Below are 24,176 nucleotides of genomic sequence, written 5' to 3'. Positions count from 1 at the left end.
GTAAAATAATGAGTAATATTCAACCAGGTAAAGATTTTGCAAGTGTTTAAGTATCCATTCCCACAATATCAACTCTACAGTCAAAATTCTACCCAAAAAAAACCGTAATCAAACTCCTTCCACCATTCTCCAATAATGACGACACCTACGCAATTGCCGCCTCCACAACCCAGATTCCTCCATCCCCAGCTCCATCGACACCCTTTCCAACGATACGAGAGACCGTTTCGCGATTGCGTTACGCCCAGCGCCGATGACGTACGCTGCACGCGTTCACGAGAGGCAACGGCTGTGCCAGCGCACGCTGTCGTTGTTTACGTTCAGTCAAAATCGAAAAGTAGCTGGTACCGGTCGTGGGCAGCAGAAGCGTTGCTGCAATTTTGTTGCATTTCATATTCGCGCCACCACCGCTAGCGTGTGTTGGTTTTAGCACCATATTGCAGAAAGTTTGTTGTATGAAATTGATTTGTTTTCCACCATTTTTGTTACTACGTATTGTGCCTTGTGTAAAAACCGAATCATTCTGTGCCGGGAGTGTGTGTGTTCTTGTGTTGTTGAACAGTCATCATACTGTTTAGGGAAGAAGCCTTGAGTTTGTTGTAGCTTACAACAAAAAAGAATGCCAAAATGTACAAGCTGTTAAGTGTTCTATAATAAGCCTTAATGTGAATCATACCGTCATCGTTCGCAAAACCGCTCGTCAATCGCTTGGCAAAACGTTTGAGCGTTTGTGCCAAAGAAAAATAGCTAGTGCCTAGCTACGTAGTAAGCCGTACTCGAGCGGTGCCGGTTCGTACAGGTGTATTGTTTGTATACACAGGTGTCGTCATCCCTGTCCCAAAGGAAAGCTTGTCGAGGGCGTCCAGAGATTCGTCAGTGAAGCTGAACCAATTTGGAGAATATACTAACACCCGGAAAAACAGACAGCGCCAAAAAAACGAGAGCTAGTAGTTAGTCATCAACATGGAAATTAACACCAGAGGCAGTAATAAGAACAGCTCAGTGTTGGATGTTTCTACCGTCGTAATGGTAAGTAGAGAACCAAAAAAGCGATTTTTTTTTGTATGTGCTTTTATGCTGTATCCAGAAACAATCCACTCTGATGTACAGAATTGAATTGAGGGCGAAAAAAAAGCGGGGTGTGTTTGGTTCGAAGGCTCTTTTGATTATGCGTTGCAAATTGAGCACACCCTGATAAGCCGGTACACGCCAGAAGCTTGGCGCACCTTTGTATTGGAAGGGTTTAGGTTTAGCATGTTATTATTGCTTCTTGGTTGATTTTGTAAACAGCTCATATCAACTGCATACAGGTAACCAGCATTTGCAACACAATGCGGCCGTTTTTTTAATGTGTGCAATACATCAAGTTATGAAATCATGTACAGAAACGGTACAGAAAACAGCTTGATGAAGGTTAGTTTACTGATTCACATTAAAAGCATCATGATTACGCTAATCCACTAGGGTATATAATATTTTAATGCCTAAGTCTTTCATATTTTTAATGTACACTGGAGGCTTTAATTCAGCTTCTCGGGCATTATAATACAATATCCAGTATCGAATCTCTCTTAAAGCGGCTCTTTGTGTGCGAAACAAGGTCTGTACGACTTATCGACCTCTTTCTGAGTAGTCATGCCGGGCCAACTAGCTACGGTTATAATCAAATCAAGCAAGCCAATAACTGGTAGACCAAGAGCTTTTTAAGAGCCAAAAAAGAAAGACGAAGGATAAGAAATCGTCAAAACGTCACCTAACCTACCAAAATATTGTAAAACTCTTTGTTAAATACCTTTTGAGGCTTTCAAATACTCAAACCCCATAAGAAGCTATTAGCCTAATTCTCTTAACGTCCAGTTTTCCTTCCACGTTGCATTCGAAAATTTGCTGTCTAATTATGTGGCTTTGCTATTAATAGCTCACCGCACACTTTTTCTCCAACTCCAAACACCGGAAAGGACACATAACCGATTCTAAATTGGCTGCTCCTTTTTAAACCCGTCATGGTTTCCGGTTGCGGGTAAGCGCCGTTGATTCCTCGGAATGTCCTTTGCCCATTCCCATAACAAAGCATTGCTATGAATGAATAATCTACCCTCGATTTTCACACACACACACACAGGCATAGAGCCGAGAACTGGGCAGGAACTGTTCGGGGGATGGTGGAAACACAAGTACGCAAATTGTCCTACGTTCAACTTCGGCAAACCGGTTCGAAACGAACGATGGGACTATTTTTAAATTTCATTCATAAACATGCTGACATGCTGTGCAGAGAGAAGGAACCATCCGGGAAGCACAGGAAAAACGTAAACGGAATTCCACGACAGCTGACTTTAGCATTAAGAAGAGACGGTAGGGGAAAAAAACTAACGATACACAAATAAAACAGATTTGATGTAGGAATTGAATGGGACACGGGCATGAGAATGCTGCTCAAAATAGCACATTTTTGATCGAACAGATGATACTGGACTCCATTTAAGATTGTGCGTGAATGGTTCTTTTCTATTCGACCAAATGTTTTTCTACCAATATTGATAATGTGTGAACAATTTCTATTGTTGGATGGTTCACTCGTAAGGCCTTGGTGTGGTTGTGGGTTTTGGTCAAGGCGCTCAAATCTCTCGATCGTTTCGAGACCTCTGGAATCTTTCTCGCCGGTGAAGGCCACATGGCCCGTACGGGGCGGATGTTTTTCGTTCATCAACAACGCCACATGGGCGTGTAAGGCATTTTTCCACCACCATTACCACCACATGCCAAAAAAAAAGGCGTCATAAATGATACAAAGTTATTGCGCCAGAGTTTCCACCAGCAGTGCGTTGATCTTGAGATTTTCGTTTTCTTTCACGTGGGTCTTGTGGCTTTTAACCAACCGTGTGTGTGTATCGTGAACCGTGTTGTGTGGCTGTATGGGTAGGAAAATGATTTGGAGTGATTTGATCGAACGCTTCGTGTGGACATTTATTTTGAATCCAAAAATTGCACCACAAAATTGCTTGCCAAATCGATGGAAAATTAAAACAATTTGCTTGTGTTTGTGTGTGCGCTTAAGTTTCGACATGTGTTTAAATACTAATTTGGTCACGGAACTAATTTTTCGTCCGTTTATGAATTATTTATAGCAGGACATAAATTAAATTAAACCGGTGCCATTCTCTTGGCAAAATATTTTGGACAAACCGCAGAAATGGTAGCTGAAGGCCCCTGAACCTTAATATTGCACTTTATACAGAATTTAAAAGTATTCTTAATTTACTATATCAATGACAAAAAATAGTAAAAAGTCGACCGATGATCGATTCAAAGCAAGAGAGGAAGAAGAGTTTTTAGATTGAAACTACGAAAAAATGCCGGTCGTTCTGGAGGACGGATCAACCCCGTCACTCCACCTCAGTTTGGGCCTACCACGCTTCCTCTGTCCGTGTCACGGACGGCCTGAAAGGACTTTACGGGCTGGATCGGCCGGTGTCATTCTCATGACGTGACCAGCCCACAGAAGCCTGGCGAGTCTAATTCACTGCACGATGGTGAGATCATCCTACAACTCGTAGAGCTTTTCATTGTAGCACATACGGGGCCAAAAATCCTTCTGAGCATCTTCCTTATAGCAACGCGGCTATGAGGGTTCCCTCAGTTTTGGACAGAGTCCACGTCTCAGAGGCGAATGTGAGTACTGGGACTATAAATGTTCTGTACAGTCCTACGGCTCCGTCCATCGCGACAGGTATTTTAAGTGGAGAAGATTCCTCAGGCTGTTGTATAACCGGTTGGCAGCCAGCACCCTTGCGCGTAACTCAACATCAATGTTGTTGTCGGTGCTGATTTTTCACCACAGATAGGTGAAGTTTTGGACGACCTCTGTCGTGGTGTGTATGGATATGGCTAACCTTCTTCTTCTTCCTTGGCACTACATCCTTGAAAGTCCTCGGTCTGCCATTTCTGGCTTTCAGTGATTTGATTTTATCCGTAGCAAAGTAGTTAGCCCTACGTACGGGGAGGCGGTTTGGATGGGATTTGAACCACGGTCCTGCTGAGTGAAAACCAGAGCCGCTATCGCCTCTGCCACCGGACCATCCCAGAAAACTATAGCGTTGCTTAAGTTGCCCAATAATGAAAGAAAAAACGTTGAAAATGTAATAAAATCCATCCAAACATACATCTTGGCAACACTAGAAGCTTAAAGAAAAAACACACTGCATCACCAATAGCATCACTCTAGTAAACATCAAAGGCCTATCTGTGTTCTAGGAATACGCGATGATCCTCATCACTTCGCCCGTCGATCCGTCATCTCGGATGTTGGCGTGATGCACGCTTTTAGCCGGATGATTTAACTGCTCTCCCGCCGCGCAGAGATCGGTCAATGATTCATACGACCGACTGGCAGCGTTCAAGGCGAGCACACACCTTCGAACGATGAATCATCTGACGCCCATGCATCCCTATTGGGGGGAGGGGGAAAGCGCCAGTCACTGCCATTAGCGTAAGCCTCCCGGCGGCTGTGTAATTCCTTTGCGGAAATGATAACAGTGCCGTGTGGGCTGGGCTACCATATTACGTACCGTCTTATCGGCACAAATTTCTTCGTAAATTTGGGTTAAGTTTTTTCCCCATCTTGGCTATTTCTGTGTGACGTCTAAAGACGAATATGCGATTGTACGTGTGCGTTATCTGCATGTCTTGTGTTGCTGACACGGTAGAGTGCGATAGAGTAAGGTCAGTGAATGCTGTATTCGCTGACTGTTTCACTTCTTTTTTGTATTAGCTTGTAGGTTGATTCACTAATATAGGAATACTTTTAAAAAGTTAAATGAAAACGATTTTTAAGAGCTGCATTCTTAAAACACGGAAACATATTAGAAATCAAAACCTTAACTCGTACGAGAAATGTGATACGAATGTGGTTCTTTTTTGTTGCTTTGTAGTTTAGTTTTTGGAACATGCCGTACTGATGGAAAGTGCCACGAAGTGGAACCGTTTCACAGCGGAAGCAAAACGGGTCCATAAAAAGAGGTAGCCAAAACGTAAACCAACCTTCCGCCTAGATACTGAGCCAAACCGCCGTTAAACTGTGCCGTGGACCATATCTTCCCTACCTTTGCCACATTACGTTTCCCTTCGACGCTTAAAGGTCAACTCCACGCCGCCACCCGTGTGCCTCAGGTGCAACGGAATAATAGGACGGACGCGTTATGCGTTCCCAGTTTGTTTCCCCTTTTTTTGTGTTCCTAGAGCATGTAAAAATAGAACCCGAAAGACACAGCATTTTATTGCAGTGCTTATTATACGCCGTCAACAGTTTTTTGTTTTCCCCAGGTAGTAACGGAAAATCAAAACAGACGAATGATAGGTAGAGTCTGGAGAAAATACTTTCTGAGGAGGTGTTATACAGTTCTTTCATATGTTCTCAATGATCACTCAGCAAAGCGGTAAAATTTCGATTTAATTTCGTAAATGAGTCGCTGAAACAACCAAAAAAACCTTTAAAAAACTATATTGGATTTCTAGGAGATCTCTAGGAGCCTTATTTGCCAAAAGACCTTGTTATTAAAGAGTTCTTCTAGTCTAGAGGTCTTGGCCTGCCATTTCTGGCTTTCTGTTGCTTGATTTTACCCGTAGTAGCAAAGTAGTCAGCCCTGCGTACGAGGAGGCGGTCTGGATGGGATTTGAATCCCGGTCTTGCCGTATTTCAAGCGGACAACCCCAACTAGATCTACCTGGTCGAAAGAGGCCTCATATACCTAGAAAACTTGTCGCGGAAGGAATTCGATTGCCCTTTCTCAAAATTTCTCATGATCATTTATACACCTTCACATTTCTGCCATGTCATGTTACGGAATATTTTACTGTTCAGTTAACCCGTTGCACAACGAGTTTTTCGTGTAACGACTAAAACACTATTGACTTCTAATACTCTAAAAATGGATGAGTTCTCCTGGAAAGCACCGGAATGTTACACAACAGACATCTGCATGTCATTAGCAGTCACGGTGGACATTCTTGATGACCGTCCTGTAAATCATACACATTCTGAGAAATTGTCATTTCTTCACTCTCATTCTTATCCTTAGCTCATTAATGTAAGGAGGGACATCGTAAGGTGTAGCCAGTGCTGGCCACATTAATGATACTTGCTCAACGTTGTTATTATGCGCCGTTCATGCGAGAATGTTCCGAAGAAACTATTCTTGTGAACGGCTTCACAACAGTTTGGTTCCTTCTGGAAGGATCTAATTGTCTAAGGTGTGTCAGTTGATGATGTACAATAATCGGATTCTTCTATGATAAATTACTAATGGTAGTAAGGGAACGGGACAAGAATAAGTAGATAGTGGCGAGCATTTATATTTTTATTTTATTTATTAAGTATGACGGTCCGATGCTGGGAGAGTGGCGAGTAATTATTTTCCGAATTTAAAAAAAAATACTAAAAGCTACAATATGCTAAACAAAATTTTGTTTAAGAGAACATCAAAGTCTAAGAGACAGATCCTTAAATAAACATAGAAATAATTAAAAGAATTCTCGGTCGTCTGAGTCGTAATTACTCATGCATTTTCAATTACTAGCTACACTTGTAATATTAACTTCTTATAATATTTAGTATATTAGAAGTATATTTAGATTATAATATTTAACTTCCATCGCTCTTCCACATACCAAACGCAATAGGACACCAATTTACTGCGTGATCTTTTGCCGTAACCGCGTTAACTTCTGTATTTGCTGATGTTCCAACCCCGTGGGCAGCAATCTTCCGAAAATGTCACAATATATTATTTTTTTATCACCATCAATCATGAAGCACGCAGCTGCACACCGACTGGGTGGAACAGTTCCAAATTGGATACGTCAATGTGTGTCTGAGTGTCTGTGTGTCTGTGTGTGTGTGTGCCTTCCTCACCAGGGAAGGATCAGAATGATATCCGCCAAAGGATAGGGCTACCCTACGCTGTAGGGTATATGTGTTGCAAGGGCTTGCCGGTCAATGGGTCATCGCTGTTGGCACAAACGCGCTGAGTATAACCGTAAAACGGGGGAAAAACCTGTAGCGCGAACGTGTTCGCGTGTGTTGCTGACCACGATTGACCGGACCACAAGGATAATGGGGCGGAAAAAGCGGATATCGAAAGGATTGTGCCTTCCGGTCCTTCCCGGTTGTCACTCCGCCCCGACCGGCCAGCGAATTAGGTCAAGGAAGAAACCGCACGACCACGGCTCGCGGAAGCGACACCGCAATTATTTTGTCTGCTCACGGGGCAAAACGCCAATTCCACTGCCCAGGACGATATTCCGTGCGTGACGGTAATGGTGAATGTCCTTTCCCGTTTTCGCCGTCCATATTTCTAACGGTGTCATTGTTTTTTCTTTGACGCAACGTGCGATTTTCCTTTGGCCCGTTTTCTCCTTCGGGAAATGCCGGGAATGCGGGTTACAACAACTAGGTGCCAATCTGTACGAAGGCTTTTAATCCATTCGGTTTCACTTCCTGCTGTGTTGCAGCGACCAGCTACACCGTTTACTGCACAGGACGTCGGACGGCTGCTTCCGGCTGTTGCGGCTAATTGATTGAAATTAGTGATTGTTGATTCTCCTTTGCTACATTCTTGTGTGGAGTGAAACTGTGTTGGTGAAGCTATTTGTCATTTTTTCTATGTTTTATAACATTCGCCAGCAATATTGATGTCATGGTGAGTTGAACTACTTTTTCAAATTATTAAATATTATTTCAAACATGTGAGTTGTTTGCGAATGATTGACCCGTTATTATTTCTATGACAAATATATGCCTATAAAGTCAGAACACAATCCATTTGTAACAAAGTGACTGCACAAGCGAATTCACAGACGATGAGTCACTGATGGCGCATGATCGTCATGAAGTGGGTCGTATTGAAGAATTCAGCCTCGGTTAAGGTTCGACAACTTTGCCGTACTATTTTCAGCATTTAAATCATACGGAAAAAGTAGTACTTCTACCAGACAAACTTTCCAGTTCCCAACTACGGTACCACGGGCAGTAATTACAAAATCATGAGCTCACGAATAAGAGTGTGAGGATTCAATTTCCAATTACCCATGTTCTACACCCTTTTTCTCCCGTTCTTCACCGGTAGAACCCTTTAATGAATAATTTATCTTCCAATAAGTAGTGTGGCTTAGATTTTCACTTTACGGTTCAACTTTCCCGAGCGGAGGCAATATGAAAATGGATGCTTCTTCCTTCCTTTCCACAACCATTTGCCGGCTTGTTTCATGTTTGTACGGTTGTTCTTTCCGTTGGAATGTGTGCTGGTACTACGCCAGACGCTTACTCATCGAGGTGGCGTTATCGAGTGTAATGCTGCGTAGGAATGGAACTTGAAGGCTGGAAAAGTGAACATCGCTCCAATGATTGAAACGTAATTGGATTTCACCCGGCTGGTGTTCGAGAAGTTTATGGAACTAGTTCAATGGCATGTTTCCGTTGCGATTGTTGCATCAGCAATAAAGTGCACAACACTAACTTAGTGCTTGTTCGAAATGTGTTATTCGAGAAGAAGAATACTTTGTCAAGGTGCACTTCAAACAGTTGCGAGAAAACGATCGATCGTTTTCATTTCAATCCCCGATTGATTCGATTAAATGCAGCGCGAAGGAATTCACCATTAATTTCCTTCACGTATGCATAGGGCATTCACCAGACAGCGCATTCCAACATCCCGAACCCGATCTATGAATGCACTCACCCTCTCAAGAAGGTGCAACGCGTTGCAGCGCTTCCGCGATCGCTGCAGCAGCTGCAACACACACACTCACACGCGCTCTCGTGCCGTGCTTCCTTTCGTTTCAACCCCCATCCCGGACCAGCTCTGGCCATCAAATTAGCTGACGCATCTACAGTGGGAATAGAAAAAGATGCTTGAAAAATAGTTTTACAGCTCAGCCATTACCACCACCACCACCAATGCACGGTTGCAACAAAAACACCGGAAATCGGTCGCCGGCGAGAAACTCTCGAAAGATCTCCGTGGAACACGCCGCGTGTTTGTTGGGAATAATGGGAGAGAAAGTTGGAAAAATGCTACGCAACAACAACATCAAACGAATCTGTTGGCAGAGAGAGTGAGAGAGACGGGTAACACGGGGAACTATTACGGTAATAATCAGCGGGCGAGGTAAATGTTGAGTTTAAATTGCTTGCATCTGCCGGCGGTCAATACTAGTGAAGTGGTGAATTTAGCTACAATTTGGGTTTCTTGTGAGATTTTGAAAAAATGGTTCAGCGAATGTGCAATAGCAACACTAATACGACTAGGTAGAGTAAAAGAGATAGAAAGGTGCGTACGGTTTGTTTACAAATCCAACGATCAAGGGTGTCAAACCTGTATAGAACATTCTGCTTTCCATTTTATACACGGGCGATTCAAAGCTCCTAGGGAAGATGACTGTAAAGAAACATTGATACGATGCTTAAAATTATTTAGATATAAAATCATTAGCAGTATGTATCATCAAAAGTACGAGTTCAAGTTGAAAAAAATATCTAAACGTGAAAATCCATCACTAAGCTCGATGCTTTTGCAACCGAAAGAATCCAAACAAGTGTCCGATCGCGGCCTGCATCTGGACGGTTCCTTTTCCTCTCTCACGAGTGCCACGATTGAGCGTTGTTGACGCGATGTAACGGACACACAGAGACCGCGAAGAGTTCGCGTGAGTGGAAAAGATAGTTGCAAGGAAACGTGGGGCAAAATTCCATTTCGCGGAGCATAAAGTATAAAAATTATAAATTTTCGAAAACATCAATCCATACGCAGCATAGCTTTGCAATAAAACGCCTTATGACCGGCTTGATTTAAATTTATTTTTTTCCGCATGAGTGTAGCGGGAGGTTTCGTGCCCACTGCTACCTTAGCAGTTGTAACGCGAGCGCCTACGGGGTACGCAGCAGCGATTGTTTGGTTTCCGCGGCGTATTACTTGAAGGTTGTTCTTCGAACTCGCCGGCACATTGCGGCTTTGCTAAGCGTGCCGTACGAGCAGTCTGCCACTCTCGTCGGACCGTCGATCTCCGTACCAACGCGCGCGATCGCGTACGTGTTTTTCCATCGAGCTGCTGCTGTTTGTGCGTGTGCGAAGGAAATAGCGTCATCAATAGAGCGAAAGAGAGAGCGAGAGAGAGTGAATGTTTGAATCATTTAATTTAGAGCAAGCGAGCGTTTCTTCTCGAAAACGGGGTACCCGCAAGCATTGTGTTACATCTTCGGCTTTGTTGTTGTGTCTGCGATAAAGCCAATCAATAATACCCAGACAAACGGTCCAGTACCGTTTCACAGTGCCTGCGTGTCGGTAGGAAGGCAAACTGGGTAAAGTTCCCCCGTGGAAGGTGATAAACGTACATTGGGAGAGCGAGTGATAAGAAAACAACAATAGTGGGCAGTTGTAGTAAAGAAGTTGCCCGAGGTAAAAGGGCATCCCTGTGCGCGCCTGCATTCAGTGGCCCAGTGACGATCGTACGAAGAGTGCATACAACCAAGCGCATTTCTCCCAAAGGAAAAGGGGTGTCTATAGTGTGCGTGCGTGCGTGCAATGAACTTACGGACGGTTTGCGATGCAGGAATCTTGAACCATCCCTAACGACCGACCGACCTACGAAACACACGGTACGCATCATAATTGCGCCCAGAAGAAGCTTAAAACGAGGGCACCCGTTGGAACCTCGTGACAACCAGTCAATGGTACAATGTTGCTACGATAGCCGTGATCGTGCGTGCTTCAGTACCGTGGATATATCGGCCAAGCGAACAGAAATTCCAAGAAAGAAAAAAAAAAACAGAACCCCGGAATATCCATTTCGGCGCTCAAGGCACACGCGAGACGCACGTCTTCAGTTTTTGGAAGGGTCGTCTTCCGCGTTCCTCGTGATAGCCGTTTGAGCGTGTGAGTGAGCGAGTGTGTGTGTGCGAGAATTACGGTTCGTTGAGGATAGAATTCCGTGAACTCGAAAATTGTCTAGCCGAACGACCTTAGAAAAGCAGGAGCGATATAAGAAGGGTTTCCGTTGGGTCAGCTGTAACAAACTGTGCCTTTGTGCGTGTGTCTCAGTGTGAGTGTGTGTGTGTTGTCTCTGCTTCCTCCTTCGCGACGATGTCGTACTACGCACCGAAAGCAAAGCCGGGAGGAGGCACCTTGAGGGCCGTGTACGAGAAACTATACAGCAACTGTTCAACATTCCGCAAGCTGCACTATGAAGTAAGTAGTAGGGAGGGAAACGGGTCGGTACCCAGCTGGGGTACTGCTACCGCTACTACCCGGTGACTATGTGACGCAAGGTACCGGCCGTCGTTTCTCGACTATTCCGCTCGGACTTAGTTTCTTCGAACGGAAGAGACGTTGACGCCTTTAAGATGAATACAACTTCCAACGATTATCCACAGGCATGATCAGCGCGCGCTTGATCTGATCGTTAGTGGACCGGTTTCCGACGCTCGCTAGAATTTGGAGTTCACGTGTCCCAAAAATAAACCTCGACAGAATGTTTCGACAGAACGAAGTGACTCATTCATAGGGAGGAGCATAAATAAACAGAAATCACGCTTCGGCCACCACCAACCAACCTCTTACTGCCGTCTCGGTGGGCCCGGTTGGTGTCCGGTGGGTGTAGTAAGTTTTCCCGTTTTTCTCCCCCAGCGTGAGCCAAGGATCGAGATGATCGTACGTTTTATGGGTCAAAATAGAACGAAATATATACTGGGGGAGGTAGTATCCACGACGCACGCCATCCAGCAGCTGCTCGTGTTCTTTCTATTATATTGTGGAAAATTACGCCGCAAAAATTATGTCAAGCTGACTGCCGAGTCAAGCTGAATAGTAATATGGGTGAATGGGTTAGGGTTTTTTTTTGTTATGGGCGCCAAGTCTCGCAACTACTGACGACGCATATTTTCCATAGTCATCATGGCCGGTTCTGTTGCCGTCGTAGTGGCAGGTAGAGGTAGTAGTCGCCACAACCATCTGAGTTCCCCCGTTCCGGAAGCCACACAAATCGAAAGAAAAAGGAAACCCTCCACAACCTCACCACGAATTGCGCCAACGCAAAATGCAATCGATGTCGCGCGTTATGTGGTGGTTCAGTTTTTTTTATTTACCTCCACTTCTTTAAAAATCTGTCCAACCAAAACACGGTCAATTCCAGGGATTTTCCTGTAAGCCGCGAAACACTCTCATCCTTACTTATTTGTTTTTCTCGCTCGCTTTCAACATGAACCAACATTCGAGCTCGTGGTGATTCACGCGCTCGGAACAAAGTTCTAGAAACGGCACTTGGGCGAGAGCACAAGTTGAATGAAATTGTTTCGCGTGCAAGGCGGCTTCGTCGGCGTAGGGAAAGTAATGTGAAACCTTTTTGTGTGTTTTTTTAACTCTTGCGGTTAACCAGCAACAGGCTCATGGCTCGGGAGATTGGCTTGTACGAGATGTTTTGACGGTGGTGAGATCCGCTTTTCTTTGCCCGCCTCTCACTTTGTCTGCTTTTTCATGGTTTTGAAGATATAGTTTGAACCAGCACTCTTAGTTCTGAGCAAAAGCAGCTAGGAATGTACTGCCATCTGCCCTCCTAAACGTGTTTGCTAATTGGTAAATGTAATTGTCTAACCTTTAGCGATAATGACACGTTGGTACACACCTTGCCTGAAAGAGAATCCCAAACACATTCTGGATTTAGCTACTAGATTTCTACTAAGACTTTTCATGCCTCTCATGATCCTTTTCTTGACCGGCTGTAGGTCGAGCATATCGAAAGGAAATGCCAGCACTATCCGCACTAAGCAGTTGGAGAGAAGTTAAGGTGTCCTGCGTCAGCACAGTCTAAGATTGTAGGAGTTTGTAAGATTTTTTTTGAAACAATTCTCACTCTATCTGTCTTCTTGGGCTAAAGGCCTAAAAGGTCATTTCTACCATTTATCGCTTACTAGACTTAATGCTTCCACGTAGTTGGATAGTTAGTCCTCACTACGGGGGAACAATCCGGATGGGATTTGAACCCCGGTCCTGCCGTTTGAAGGCCGGCACCATTGTCGCCGCGGTTGAGTATATTATCCGATGTTACAACAACCGTACCAAGATAGCAGTATTCCTCTGCCACCTCAAGATCATCGCTGTCAACAGATACTTTGCTACGAGCTCTATTGCGGTCAGAGTCTCCGGCAAGCACATCTACTTTATCTTCGTTGCATTGATCCTCAATCCAATCCCTAGGGCCACGCTTTACGGTTCGTGAAGTGGTATACAACAAAGAGTTGAATTTTACTGACGAAAAAGTCATCCAATACGATGACGATCGATATAATATGATCACGATTGTTTATCTTCCAACTACAAGGAAAGTAGATAGTGAACAAATATTTAAATTTATCCAGCCTTATCCTTTAGTTTTAATTCTTATATTGAATATACCATGTAGCAATCATCACAATATCGTTACACATCCATACGTTTCAAAACCACTGCCCTAGACGACACAGCGTTTTTCCCAGTGACCAGAACAAATAAGTAGCAGCATGTAACCACTTAGTCCGCTGCCTTCAAGAGGTGTACTTGAACCAAGTTAACACAATATATCTCTTGAGTAGCAAACACACCGCGTGTACCGTGCGAGCGTATACGCTTGTTTTTACTGCCACCCAGCACCTTCGGCTAGAGACAACCGAGACACTAATGCTGCAGTAGTGCGTCCTTGGCTGTATGATCTCCGTCGTCACTATGATAATCACCGGTGCCGCGATGTTGTGCAACCAGATTCCAGTCAATCGCGTCCCATTCATGCGGTACAGCAGGTTGGTAGTCAGAAACAAGCAACACATTGCTCACATGTGGAACGTTCTTAGCTTCCGTTTTCGTTGCAAGATGGACGATAACCACACCACAAGCTCTTGTATCATTTATCGGTTTGTTTTGCAACTTATCCAACGCAACAGACGCACGGACTCAGAAGAACTTATTGGTCGACTTTGAGTGCAATGAATTTGTTATTTATTTATTTATTTATTTTCGATTATGACGGCTTGACGCCGTATGGTCAGTACCGCATGTGCTGACGAAGGGAATGAATTTGTTATTGAGCATCAATTGAAGCTAATTAATATCGCGCTGTGGTTGGCAAATCGGATTCACTGCTATACGTCACTGTTTCACGCCCCGGGACCATTTGTTCGTCGGCTGAACTTCGAGCTGCTGAAGCCAGCGCTGTCTTTGTTGGCGATCAACCGATCACACGATCGACGCGCATTTCAAATAATGAAACATTGATGAACGGGGGACCGTTCTCCACGGTTGGCGCTGCTGGGGTAGCAAGATGGGCGGTTGGTTTATAATTATTTATAGAACCCCGTCCCTCGACCGATGTTCCGTATTCCGATCGTTCCCTGGGTTCGGGGGTAACGGTGTTTACTGATAGTCGTTTAGTCAGCTGCACCACACACAGCTGACAGCGGTCGCGGGCGTTGAGTTCGTACACCGTTCGGACACCGATGAGTGCGGAAATTAGCAATTCGTTTGCAGTGCCGTCAGATCGTTGCGAATATAAATATCGATCGCCGGAACAGATTGAAATGCGTGCTTCAGGAGCTGACCAGCAGCAGCTGTTCGAGTGCGGTGCCGATGTGAAGGCCACTACGACGGTGTAGCAGCAGCAGCAGTATTGACGCGAAAGATTATCGATAGCGCGTGTCTCCATTTGTCAACCAATCTACACGCGGCTGAAAACAAATCGTTTAAATCCGCCAGCCAGGGCACACACTTCCGATTGTGTGTAGATAGAGCTACAGATTGATCGGCATACCATCACAGCTCGCTAACAATTCCGCAGTAGTACGGAAAGAGATTGTCATGACTCTCCGGATTCCGAAGCTAGGGGCGGAGGCCACCGGGACGGTGAATAATTCATTAGTCGATAGATACCCGCTTTCGGTGGCACGGAAGGAAGCGAACGCTAATGCAAATGTGCACACGCCATTAGTCATTGCACTTTTTTGTAACCCTCATTTTAATGGTACTAATGGACACACCAGCGTTTTGCGGTTGAATGGAAGCGTTTGTTCGATAGCGACCCTACGTGATCGCGATTGGGTTGGGTGCGCAGTGTTAATGAAATGTGTCCGATTGTCCCTATTTTTACTTCGATTGTTGACAACACACGGTACAATATCAAGCAATTGATCAATTTAGACATGAAGCTTATACACGACAGCACAACAGACACATCATACGGTTGCTACATCATAAGCCGTAAGTCCTACGTACCAGCCCAGCGAACGTCAAGCGCAGGTGATAAGTAGTCAAATAGAGCCCACTAAGTATCATCACACACGCTCCCTGCACTCGCGGTCCAGATGAGAGTGACAAGTAGTCCGCACGGCTATAGTCATTATCGTTTACCGCGCATCGTTGTATCCCACATCAAGGCCACACAGTTGAGTGATCAAGTTCCGCGCATCATCTCCAACTGTCCGAGCGAGAAGACGCAGCATCACAACACTTCTGAACACGTTTCGGTGCTCGTGCACTAAGCGCGGACTTGGTGCGCGCGGACTCAACAAGCGAAGTGAGACAATTTGAAGGCTGAAGATGGATGACTTGCGCTGCAGAGTGACTGCTAGCTTCAATCAAAATGAAAAGCTTACGCGCCAATCTCACTCTCTCGCTCTCTAGGGGGCATGAAGAACATTATCTACGTTACTACAAGTGATAAGAGGAGTCTTTTTTTGCGATTTACGAAAATTACTACATGAACCAGAAATAGCACACCTATCTTTTGGTGAAACGCAATTGATAGATTAGCACAACGACTTCATGAATTGATGATTGAAAGCAAGAGTTTGCTCTATTTGCATTCCATCTCGTCGATCGCAGCGCGATAGTGCTCCTCCAAGTACAAGTCCGTGTACTCTAGCGTTTGAATAATTCAAGATCGCTTCTGGAAGCAGGTAGGACAGCTTCATTCAGTACAACGCGTAAAAGGGGTGGATGAAATGAATTGGCAGGGGGATGCATTATTTAACTCGACAATGTTTCGAGTAGTTTTATGGTCTAACGATAAGTCAAATTACTAGCTCCCCATGCACCCTCCTCATAATCTGCCTATTGTCAGCCCTGATGAACATTAAGTCATACGCTATCATAACCATCAATTAGTTGTGTTGTACCTCATGGTCTCCCATTCTTTATCTGCACGTATCGCATCTTGCGTGTGTGTGTGTAAGTAGAACGAAATGAGGTGCCCTTTGTTTTACTGTCATCTCTGCTCTGTAACATCACATGCCATGTAAGGTCACGATCGGTTGTACCTTTGGCCATAAGGGGGCGACATCATACCATACCATCATACATCATACCATCATACAGAATAGTTGGAACCTATGGACAATGGACAACGGTTATTAGTTTGATTTTCGATACCTTTCCGCCGGTTCCGGGGGGTTAATGATGCTCATGGCGCCGGTTTGCCATCTGATGCGTGCGATAATGTTGGGTGGAATATTCCAAAAAACGCGACGCGCTGTATGTTAATGTCCGAGGTAATTCGTTGTGTTTTCGTGACACCCGGGTTAAGTTGATCATCTAATCGTTACGAAGCCTCAAACAAACCGATCTTCGTACCTTCCCGGGGGCTTGGTGGTGTGTACTGCAAAGATGTCAAATCAATATTTATCAGTCAATCAAGGTCCGATCGTTTGAAAGACATGAATCAGATACAAGAAGAGAAGAGCAACGTGAAGGTGGTTGGTTGCTGGTCACGAGAGTCCAACAATGTGCGAATGCCAGTGGATGTGGATGGTGATAATAATTCTGTTTACTACTTACAAGCTGTTACATTGAAGTGGGCCGTTGAGCAGAGTGTACACATAGGTGTAAACGTAGCTAAAGAACATTCCACTGCTGCCAGAGACAGCGGGTGTGGGTTTGCCCAAATCTCGGCCTTTTCAGAAGGCGTGTATTATTTACGACGGGGCAATACGCGAGCGATGATGATGGTACACTCCCTGCTGCTTACTACCGATTTTAGGACACGAGCATTATCTTCTTACCGACAGCAACCGTGTACGGTAGCAGCTGAAAAAAAAACGCCGTTGCACTGAGCTCGTGCGTGCGTGCCTCGTTGCTTGCTAATTCGTTCCCAAAAGAAGTTCCACGATAACCTATCCACCTCGGTCTGTCTGACGTGCGCGGCCCCCCACCGTAGATGGAGAGCGAGATTATTTTATCTAGTTCTGATAATGATGTTATCATCCGCGACGTACACGCGTCCGGACGAATATGAATGCCTTCGCGGGGTCTGCTGTGACAGCTGCATCAACATTGCGGTAAACGTCAACCACACCTTTCCCGGCATTACCTAGCCTCCATGCTTCTGGCCTGGACGTGGCCGTCTCGGTGTGTTGGATACAGTATGCACCGTACCTGGGCAATGAGTTGTACAAACTGCCGAGGGCGATAAAGAAAATTAAATACGACTAGCAGGATAAACAGAGCAGATAGAGGATGGGGACGTTTTTGATTTGTTAAAGATCTTGCTGGGTTGGGTAAATTATTTGCTCAAATTATTTGTTCTTCTTCTCTTGGCTGGTCGTTAAGTTAAGAAGGCCACACTAGATGACTTCACGTTGCCTGGATAGTCAGTACCCGGGTCCAGATGGGATTTGATACCCGTTCCTGCCTGTGTGGAGTACCCTTAAAACACTACAATACCAACATCCCACTCCACCTTCTAGCCGCCAGCACACACAAACACACTGTAATCAGATAAGGCTACGGCAGCAGCAAAACAGAAGCCTACCCAAAACCCGGTAACTCAGCGCTAACGAGTCCCAACGCTCCCCACGATCGCTTTTATGCTGATTCAACACTATGACGACAGCAGGCTGATGACGAGATCGTACCGTCACGCACACACCGAGGGACCGGTCGCTAAGCCCGGCAAATACCGCGTAGCTCTCGCGCACAAGAACCACTCGCGGTAGAACTGTTCAGTGCGTCGGTTGTGTGGTCTGGTGCGCTTGTGTCGAGTGCACTGTTCCTTTCTAGTAGCTGCTGTGGTTGACAGTCGCGACCTCGATCTTGTTTTGCGCCTTTTATTTCCTGCACTATAATAACAACAACAAAAAAAGCATCGGAGTGGTGGTGTGTATACCGGCAGAAGACCGTTTTTATGCGATCATCCGTCGTTGTGTCTATCCGCTGCGCACGATGAAGGTGATCCTCAAGACGGCATGGCCCTCGACAAAGATCATACAGAGGCTTTCGGCCACGTACAGTGTGTATCCTTGGAGCTACTTTCCGTGCCAGGCAAGTGTGCAAGTGTTTCGGGTTTGGTTGGGAGCGTTTTAGGGGGAAGGATGTCCCAGCAAAAAACCATCAGCGGTGCAATGCAAACAAAACACCAATTCTTCCTTGCTGTGAGGAACAAAACGTAAAACAAAAGCTGGAATGTTGTGATAGTGGTGTGTAAATGATAAGGAAAAACGTTCATGGCCTGTCCGACACTCACTCGGACGCGGGGGGTCGGACGCCATTCGGTAATCGCATTGCTGTCCGGATGAGCTGTGTGTACGATCGTTCTCTGTGAAGGTGAACACTCTAGAAACGTCTAGCGCCACAACACTACACCACAAACTAGTGTCGCAGTGTCTAGTCGAGGAATTGTAGTAATAGGACACCTTCGGTAGTAGGAGGCTCCTGTGAAGCGTAAACGATATCCATCACCAATTTGCATAAGGAATAACTTTTCCCGTGCTACCAAGAGGTGATCGTGTTTCATTGACTTATAAAAAAAACTTGCGCACGCCTTTTTTTGCGCTTGTCCGATGATTGGATGCATGTGTCAAAAGCAAAGGGACGTTGATTTATCGGGCAGCCCAATCAAAGGTAGCAAATCGACTCATCGATCAATGGTTATTAGTGCTTCGCCGGGTGCCAGAAATTACATTATCTTGCGGGCCGATTGACCATAAAGATACTAGTACTAGCACCAATCGGTTCTGGTCCGATAAGAAGGGAGACATTTTGTTTTAGGCTGGTGGTGGTGATTATTATACATCGAAAAGGATGCAATTTGCAAGAGTGGTCGTGTTTGGTCTGAACATTTTTATGTAAAATCCTGTTTCACTTCCACTCCATCGATACCGAACAAGGGGCAAACACACACGTACATTGCGCACGATATCGAGCGGTTGGATTGAGTGAGTATGTGTGTAAATAGCAGAAAGGATTTGTAGATGGACCGCATTACGCCAAGCTTGTTGCATCCGTACTGCCATACATACGATCCTTTTCAGTTTGTCTTTTTAATCTCAATCACACTTCTAATTCTATAATGCTAGATGTATAATTTATCAAAATATACATAGGCATTGCAGGTGTGACTGTGGTATGGAGAAGTACAAGAAAATCCTTCTTTCGCTCTACAACCTCAAGAGGTCTTTGCCTTCTAGTTTCCCGTAATTTTTCCCTAAGGTGGTTCATCCATCAAAAAGGTAGATCCGATTTGCCGAGACGCTAGGACGCCGATTTTCACACGGCAGGACCAGGACTCTCTCTCTCTCCGTACGCAGGAATGCCTATCTCCCTCCTTCTTCTTCTTTGGCACCCATCAACCTTGTAAAGGCCTAGGGGGAGAGCCTGCCATTTCTGGCTTTCTGTTTCTGTGACTTAATTTTAACCCGTAGCAAAGTAGTCAGCCCTGGCGTAAGGAGAGAGAGAGGCGACGGTCTTGAATTAGAATTGATCTCCAGTCCTGTCTTGTGAGAAGATCGGCGCCACTATCGCTTCGGCTACCGGACCACCCCAAGGCCTGATGTTCTAGTTAAGGATAAAATTCGGTTAGTCTGAATAGATGCCCCCCCCCCCCCCCCCTCACTCACGGCACTCACTTTTCGCTACTGAGTTACCTTAATTTTAGGTAAAAGTTAAGCAAAAATGGGAGAAATCGTTGTAATAATTACTTATAATAATTAAAAATAATAAATAAATGAATACTTACAGTAAAAAGTCTGAAAAATATACCCTTCTGGGTAACTCAGTTGCAAAAATGAGTGTCCGTGGGTGGGGGCTATCTCTTCACACTTAAGCCTAAAATTCAAGTTAAGGACGCGAGATATGGCAAGAAGATTCCACTAGAGGTTGTAGTGCTAAAGCAAAAAAAAATCCGGGATATTCTACAAGCAACAGTATCGTAGTCTTTCGACACCCGCTGCTGACTCACAGGCAGTGCAAATCCCGCTTTGTGGTAGCAATTCGATTGGCGTTTGGCTTTTGTTCTTCATTTGAAACATAGATGTCATTCATATGCGGGGCAGCTAAAAACACCCGGATCAGGATCAGTAGGATTTAATGGAAGGCGATAAGATTGGTGTACACACTTTTTTGCCGAACAGCCGCCTGTTGTTGAATAAGTATGATAAAGAAAAGCTATCCGGTACGTGTGATATCTTGTCGGTGAATTAACGTTACTGGCGAAGTATATGCCACGCAAGGGATCAGTACAAAAGCGCAAGGATTAAGAAAAATACAAATGACGATACTGTGAATGGTGGTTGCGGAATTTTACGATGTTCACCGATCAATGAAAGCACGGTGATTCATCCAGCTCGACTGAGTCGTCGACGCGTGCGTAGAAGGTGTAATATTAAATTAATTCTTTTTGAAATACCTTCGACAAAGGTATTCACGAAGATCATTTAATCTTTATGAGGTTCGATAGCTCCGCATCTGCATATTATGCGCTTCATCCAGGAACGATGGTAGGGAAAACATCTTTATATGGTTGTATCTAGCAATACTCAACCTGTTATACGATTGTTCCTCCTCTATCGCGATCGTTATCTTCACTAACCACGGTAAACAGCAACATGCAAACAAGACTTTGCTTTGATGCTTTCAAAAACCTCTCCCAAAATAGCGTTTTATGATTTGTTTTGCGTTTTGTGCCACCACAAATGGCAGCGAGCTATCTGCCGAGGTAAAACGCTGTACACAGCAGTACGGGTCGAGAACGGGTCGATCCTATTCTTCGCCATTTTATTGCACGACGACAGCTAGGACCGTGCGTACCAGAAGATAAGATAGTCGTGGACATGGAAAGTGCATTTCCTGCGCACTATTTAGCGAACGGTGCAGTTTCCCGGAAGCGAACCCACAATAAAACCCACAAACAAAACATCATTACAACCAAGTAACAGACAAGTAAATTAAATGTTCTTTGCTTTCGACGTTCTTATATCCTGCAGGAAGTGCCTGACTCATACGACTACAACAACCCAAATGCCGCCTGCCATCCGTCCGGCTATACAACACACCCCGGTTCGCCATACCACCAACAGAATCAACCACCACCGTCCGACACCGGCAGTCCATCGAGCGATGTCGTTATGATCAAGATCGACACCCCGTCACCGCTGCGGGACGATCAACAGCGCTACCCGAAGGAAATCGGGAAAACGTTACTGGCGCTAGTGTTTCTGGCGCTGAACTTTTTCCTTGCTACCGTGTCGCTGTCCCTCGTGCACGATCGCGTGCCGGACCGGGACACGCACGAACCGCTGCCGGATGCATTTCTGGACCGGGTGCAGGCCCAGGATTGGGCGCTCGATGTGAGCGAAATACTGATCATGGTCGTGGTGAACTCGTGCGTACTGCTGATCACCTTCCACAAGCATCGGTTCATCGTGATGCGGCGCGTTTTCCTGCTCCTGTCCGTGCTATACATGATGCGGTCGGTAACGATGTACGTCACGGTGCTGCCCGTGTCCAGCCGGACGTACTACTGCAGCCCGAAGTCAAACGCGAGCAGTGCGGGCGTTATCGTGAAACGAGCGTTTCAGCTAATCTCCGGCATGGGTCTGTCGATCAACGGGAAGCAGATCTACTGCGGCGATTACATCTACAGTGGCCATACGGTGACGCTTGTGCTGGGCTATTTGGTGATATCCGAATGTAAGTTACGGTGAATGTTCACGACTCTAATGAGCTATGAGCTAATAATTTTGGTATGGCCCTTCCCCCGTCAAACAGATTCACCGAAACGATTCTGGCCGATACATTGGATCTACTGGATGGCCAGTTTGACCGGTGTGGTGATGGTGCTGGTAGCACACGGGCACTACACAGTCGATGTTCTGATTGCGTACTACGCGACGACGCGGCTTTTCTGGACGTACCACACGCTTGCCAACAATAGCTTACTGTTGAAGGTATGTACGAAGGATTTTTAAACCCAAGCTAAATGTTTTTCCCTCTTAAAAATCAAATGATTCTCAACGTTTGGTCCTTCGTTTACAGCAAAATGGCAACAACTACATCGGACGGGAATGGTGGTACTTTGGTTTCCGGTACTTTGAGCGCAACGTCCGTGGCCCCATCCCGCTCCAGTACGACTGTCCCCTGTCACTGCCGGCGTCCTGGACGAAAAAGTCGCCCAAGTTGCCGGGGCGCGAAAGTTGATACCATCATCATCATCATCATCACCGTTGGCTGCTGATCGTGGACACTTCTTACCTCATTGTGGTTGACGGTCTCACCCATCAGCGGAAGAATTAAGCGTTTAATGCGGAACAGCGTTATCTAAGCGCAGGCGAGCCACAACCGTGTGCCCGCCATAGTTTCCCATAGAAGATCTTATCCAGTTCCTAGTGCGTGTGTAATACAAGACAATTGGGCACAATCAGTTCCAGGAGCGCGTGGCATGCAAGGGTGCTCCTCCGTGTGAATCTGATTCGTGATGCCCATAAGAAGATGGAAAGAAGAGGGAAAAAACAAAAGACTTTAAAAACCCCATTAAATAAGGTACGATATAGATATATAGGGTAGACATTTGTTAGAATCTGTACACAGGCGTGCTGTGTGGCGCGCGCATATACCGTTGAATAAGCGTTTCGATTATTCAAAGTCCGTTGTAAAGTAGTTCCACACACCACTTTCCCTAGGTGAAGAAAACTTTATCTGTCGATTCGGTTGTAAATTACCATGTTTTCTTTTTTAACCGGCGCGTAAACAATTCTCTATCAACGCAATCCCAGTTTTTCGACAGCTAAATTTGAGCAGACGAACTCGGTGTCTTACTCGGTAGACAACCAGACCAAGTCAGATTTAGGTCAGATTGTTTTAGTTCCAGTAGCGTAAGAAGAGGATTTGCGAGTTTTAGTTAGAGAAGGGGAGGGGAGGGTGTATTAGAGAAGGTAGTACGCCATTTACCAGAAGCAAACGGCGAAAACCAATGTGATATAACAAATTGCGCCGAGCGCAATGCTAGCGAAAAAAGGAATGTGTCCGCCGTTCCGTTTGGTGGTTTTCATTCGTTGTGCGTTTTTTTCTCTCTCTCCTCCGTGTACAATAGAATTAAAGCGCTTTTTAGCGTTCCTTTCAATACATTTACGGATAGCACAGGCTACCGGGGCAGGCTGCAAGCGACGATCCACTCGTAAGGAAATGGTGGAACAGCAGCAGTTCGATCGGTCATCGGTATAGAGGGCAAACGAAGGCTTCTTCCCGAACGATGTACACCACACAGCAAACTCTGATCAAATGCTATTGTGTTCGGTTGTTAAATCTCATTGAATCCTAGCAACAACGACGAGCTATTCCTCTCGAGATGTGAGACACGCGCGAAGTAATCCTAAGGAAAGACGAACTGCGAACCACTAGACGCAGGATTGGTTGAAGTTTAATTCATTTGCTGTCCGTTGCTTGAGAATGGTGTTGTTCATGTGTGTGGAGCTGTTAATATTGTTTCACCCTCCTTTCGATGTACGCACGGTGCACCTCACCGCCGAAACTCTACCGACTGTCGCCTGAATTGAAATCAACCAAACAAAAAACTCACGTGTGCCTTCTTTAACTGCCTTGTAAAGTGAAAATGAAACCCCCATTTTAGTATGTAAGCAAGTATGATGAAGAAAAAAAAACGAAAAATCTAAAATTCTAATCTTATGCCTGTCTTTTCATAATAGTTTTTGATGACTTTAGACTGCGTGCGATTGGGCGATGTTGTTGAGAGTATTTGCGCGTTGATATCAATACATAATAGCTCTGGTTTGAAGAATGGTTCAACAAGCGATAAGCAATCTCCAATTCGACTGGGGTTTTCCCACCTCGTGTTTGATTAACAATTACCTAGAGTGAAAGTACCAATAGTGAGCG

General features: G+C 45.2%; 1 protein-coding gene across 3 annotated transcripts; it reads left to right on the top strand.

The window, feature by feature from the left end:
• The first annotated feature begins 240 nt into the window (after positions 1 to 240).
• On the top strand, positions 241 to 23,961 carry LOC118509308 (phosphatidylcholine:ceramide cholinephosphotransferase 1-like). 3 transcript variants are annotated; one of them, XM_036049759.1, is made up of 5 exons: positions 241 to 453; positions 821 to 1,029; positions 21,269 to 21,974; positions 22,053 to 22,231; positions 22,320 to 23,961. In XM_036049759.1, the coding sequence occupies exons 2-5, from the start codon at positions 964 to 966 to the stop codon at positions 22,479 to 22,481; spliced, it is 1,113 nt and encodes a 370-aa protein (XP_035905652.1). In that variant the 5' UTR covers positions 241 to 453; positions 821 to 963; the 3' UTR covers positions 22,482 to 23,961. The 3 variants fall into 3 exon arrangements, with proteins under 3 accessions (XP_035905652.1, XP_035905649.1, XP_035905650.1); XM_036049756.1 differs by lacking the exons at positions 241 to 453; positions 821 to 1,029 and adding an exon at positions 9,575 to 11,240; XM_036049757.1 differs by lacking the exons at positions 241 to 453; positions 821 to 1,029 and adding an exon at positions 17,908 to 18,329.
• Positions 23,962 to 24,176: the final 215 nt, after the last annotated feature.

The sequence above is a fragment of the Anopheles stephensi genome, chromosome 3 (genome assembly GCF_013141755.1).
Source record: "Anopheles stephensi strain Indian chromosome 3, UCI_ANSTEP_V1.0, whole genome shotgun sequence".
NCBI classification, from domain to species: domain Eukaryota; kingdom Metazoa; phylum Arthropoda; class Insecta; order Diptera; family Culicidae; genus Anopheles; species Anopheles stephensi.
The sequence above is the reverse complement of the archived record's forward strand: the minus strand, read 5'-3'. Positions and strand labels throughout refer to the sequence as shown.

Bases quoted from the DNA above. Each gene is read 5' to 3' on its own strand.
- LOC118509308 (XM_036049756.1), top strand. From the start codon at position 11,136: ATGTCGTACTACGCACCGAAAGCAAAGCCGGGAGGAGGCACCTTGAGG. The intron at 21,975-22,052 runs GTAAGTTACGGT...CCCGTCAAACAG, and splicing joins CTATTTGGTGATATCCGAAT to ATTCACCGAAACGATTCTGG. The intron at 22,232-22,319 runs GTATGTACGAAG...CTTCGTTTACAG, and splicing joins ACAATAGCTTACTGTTGAAG to CAAAATGGCAACAACTACAT.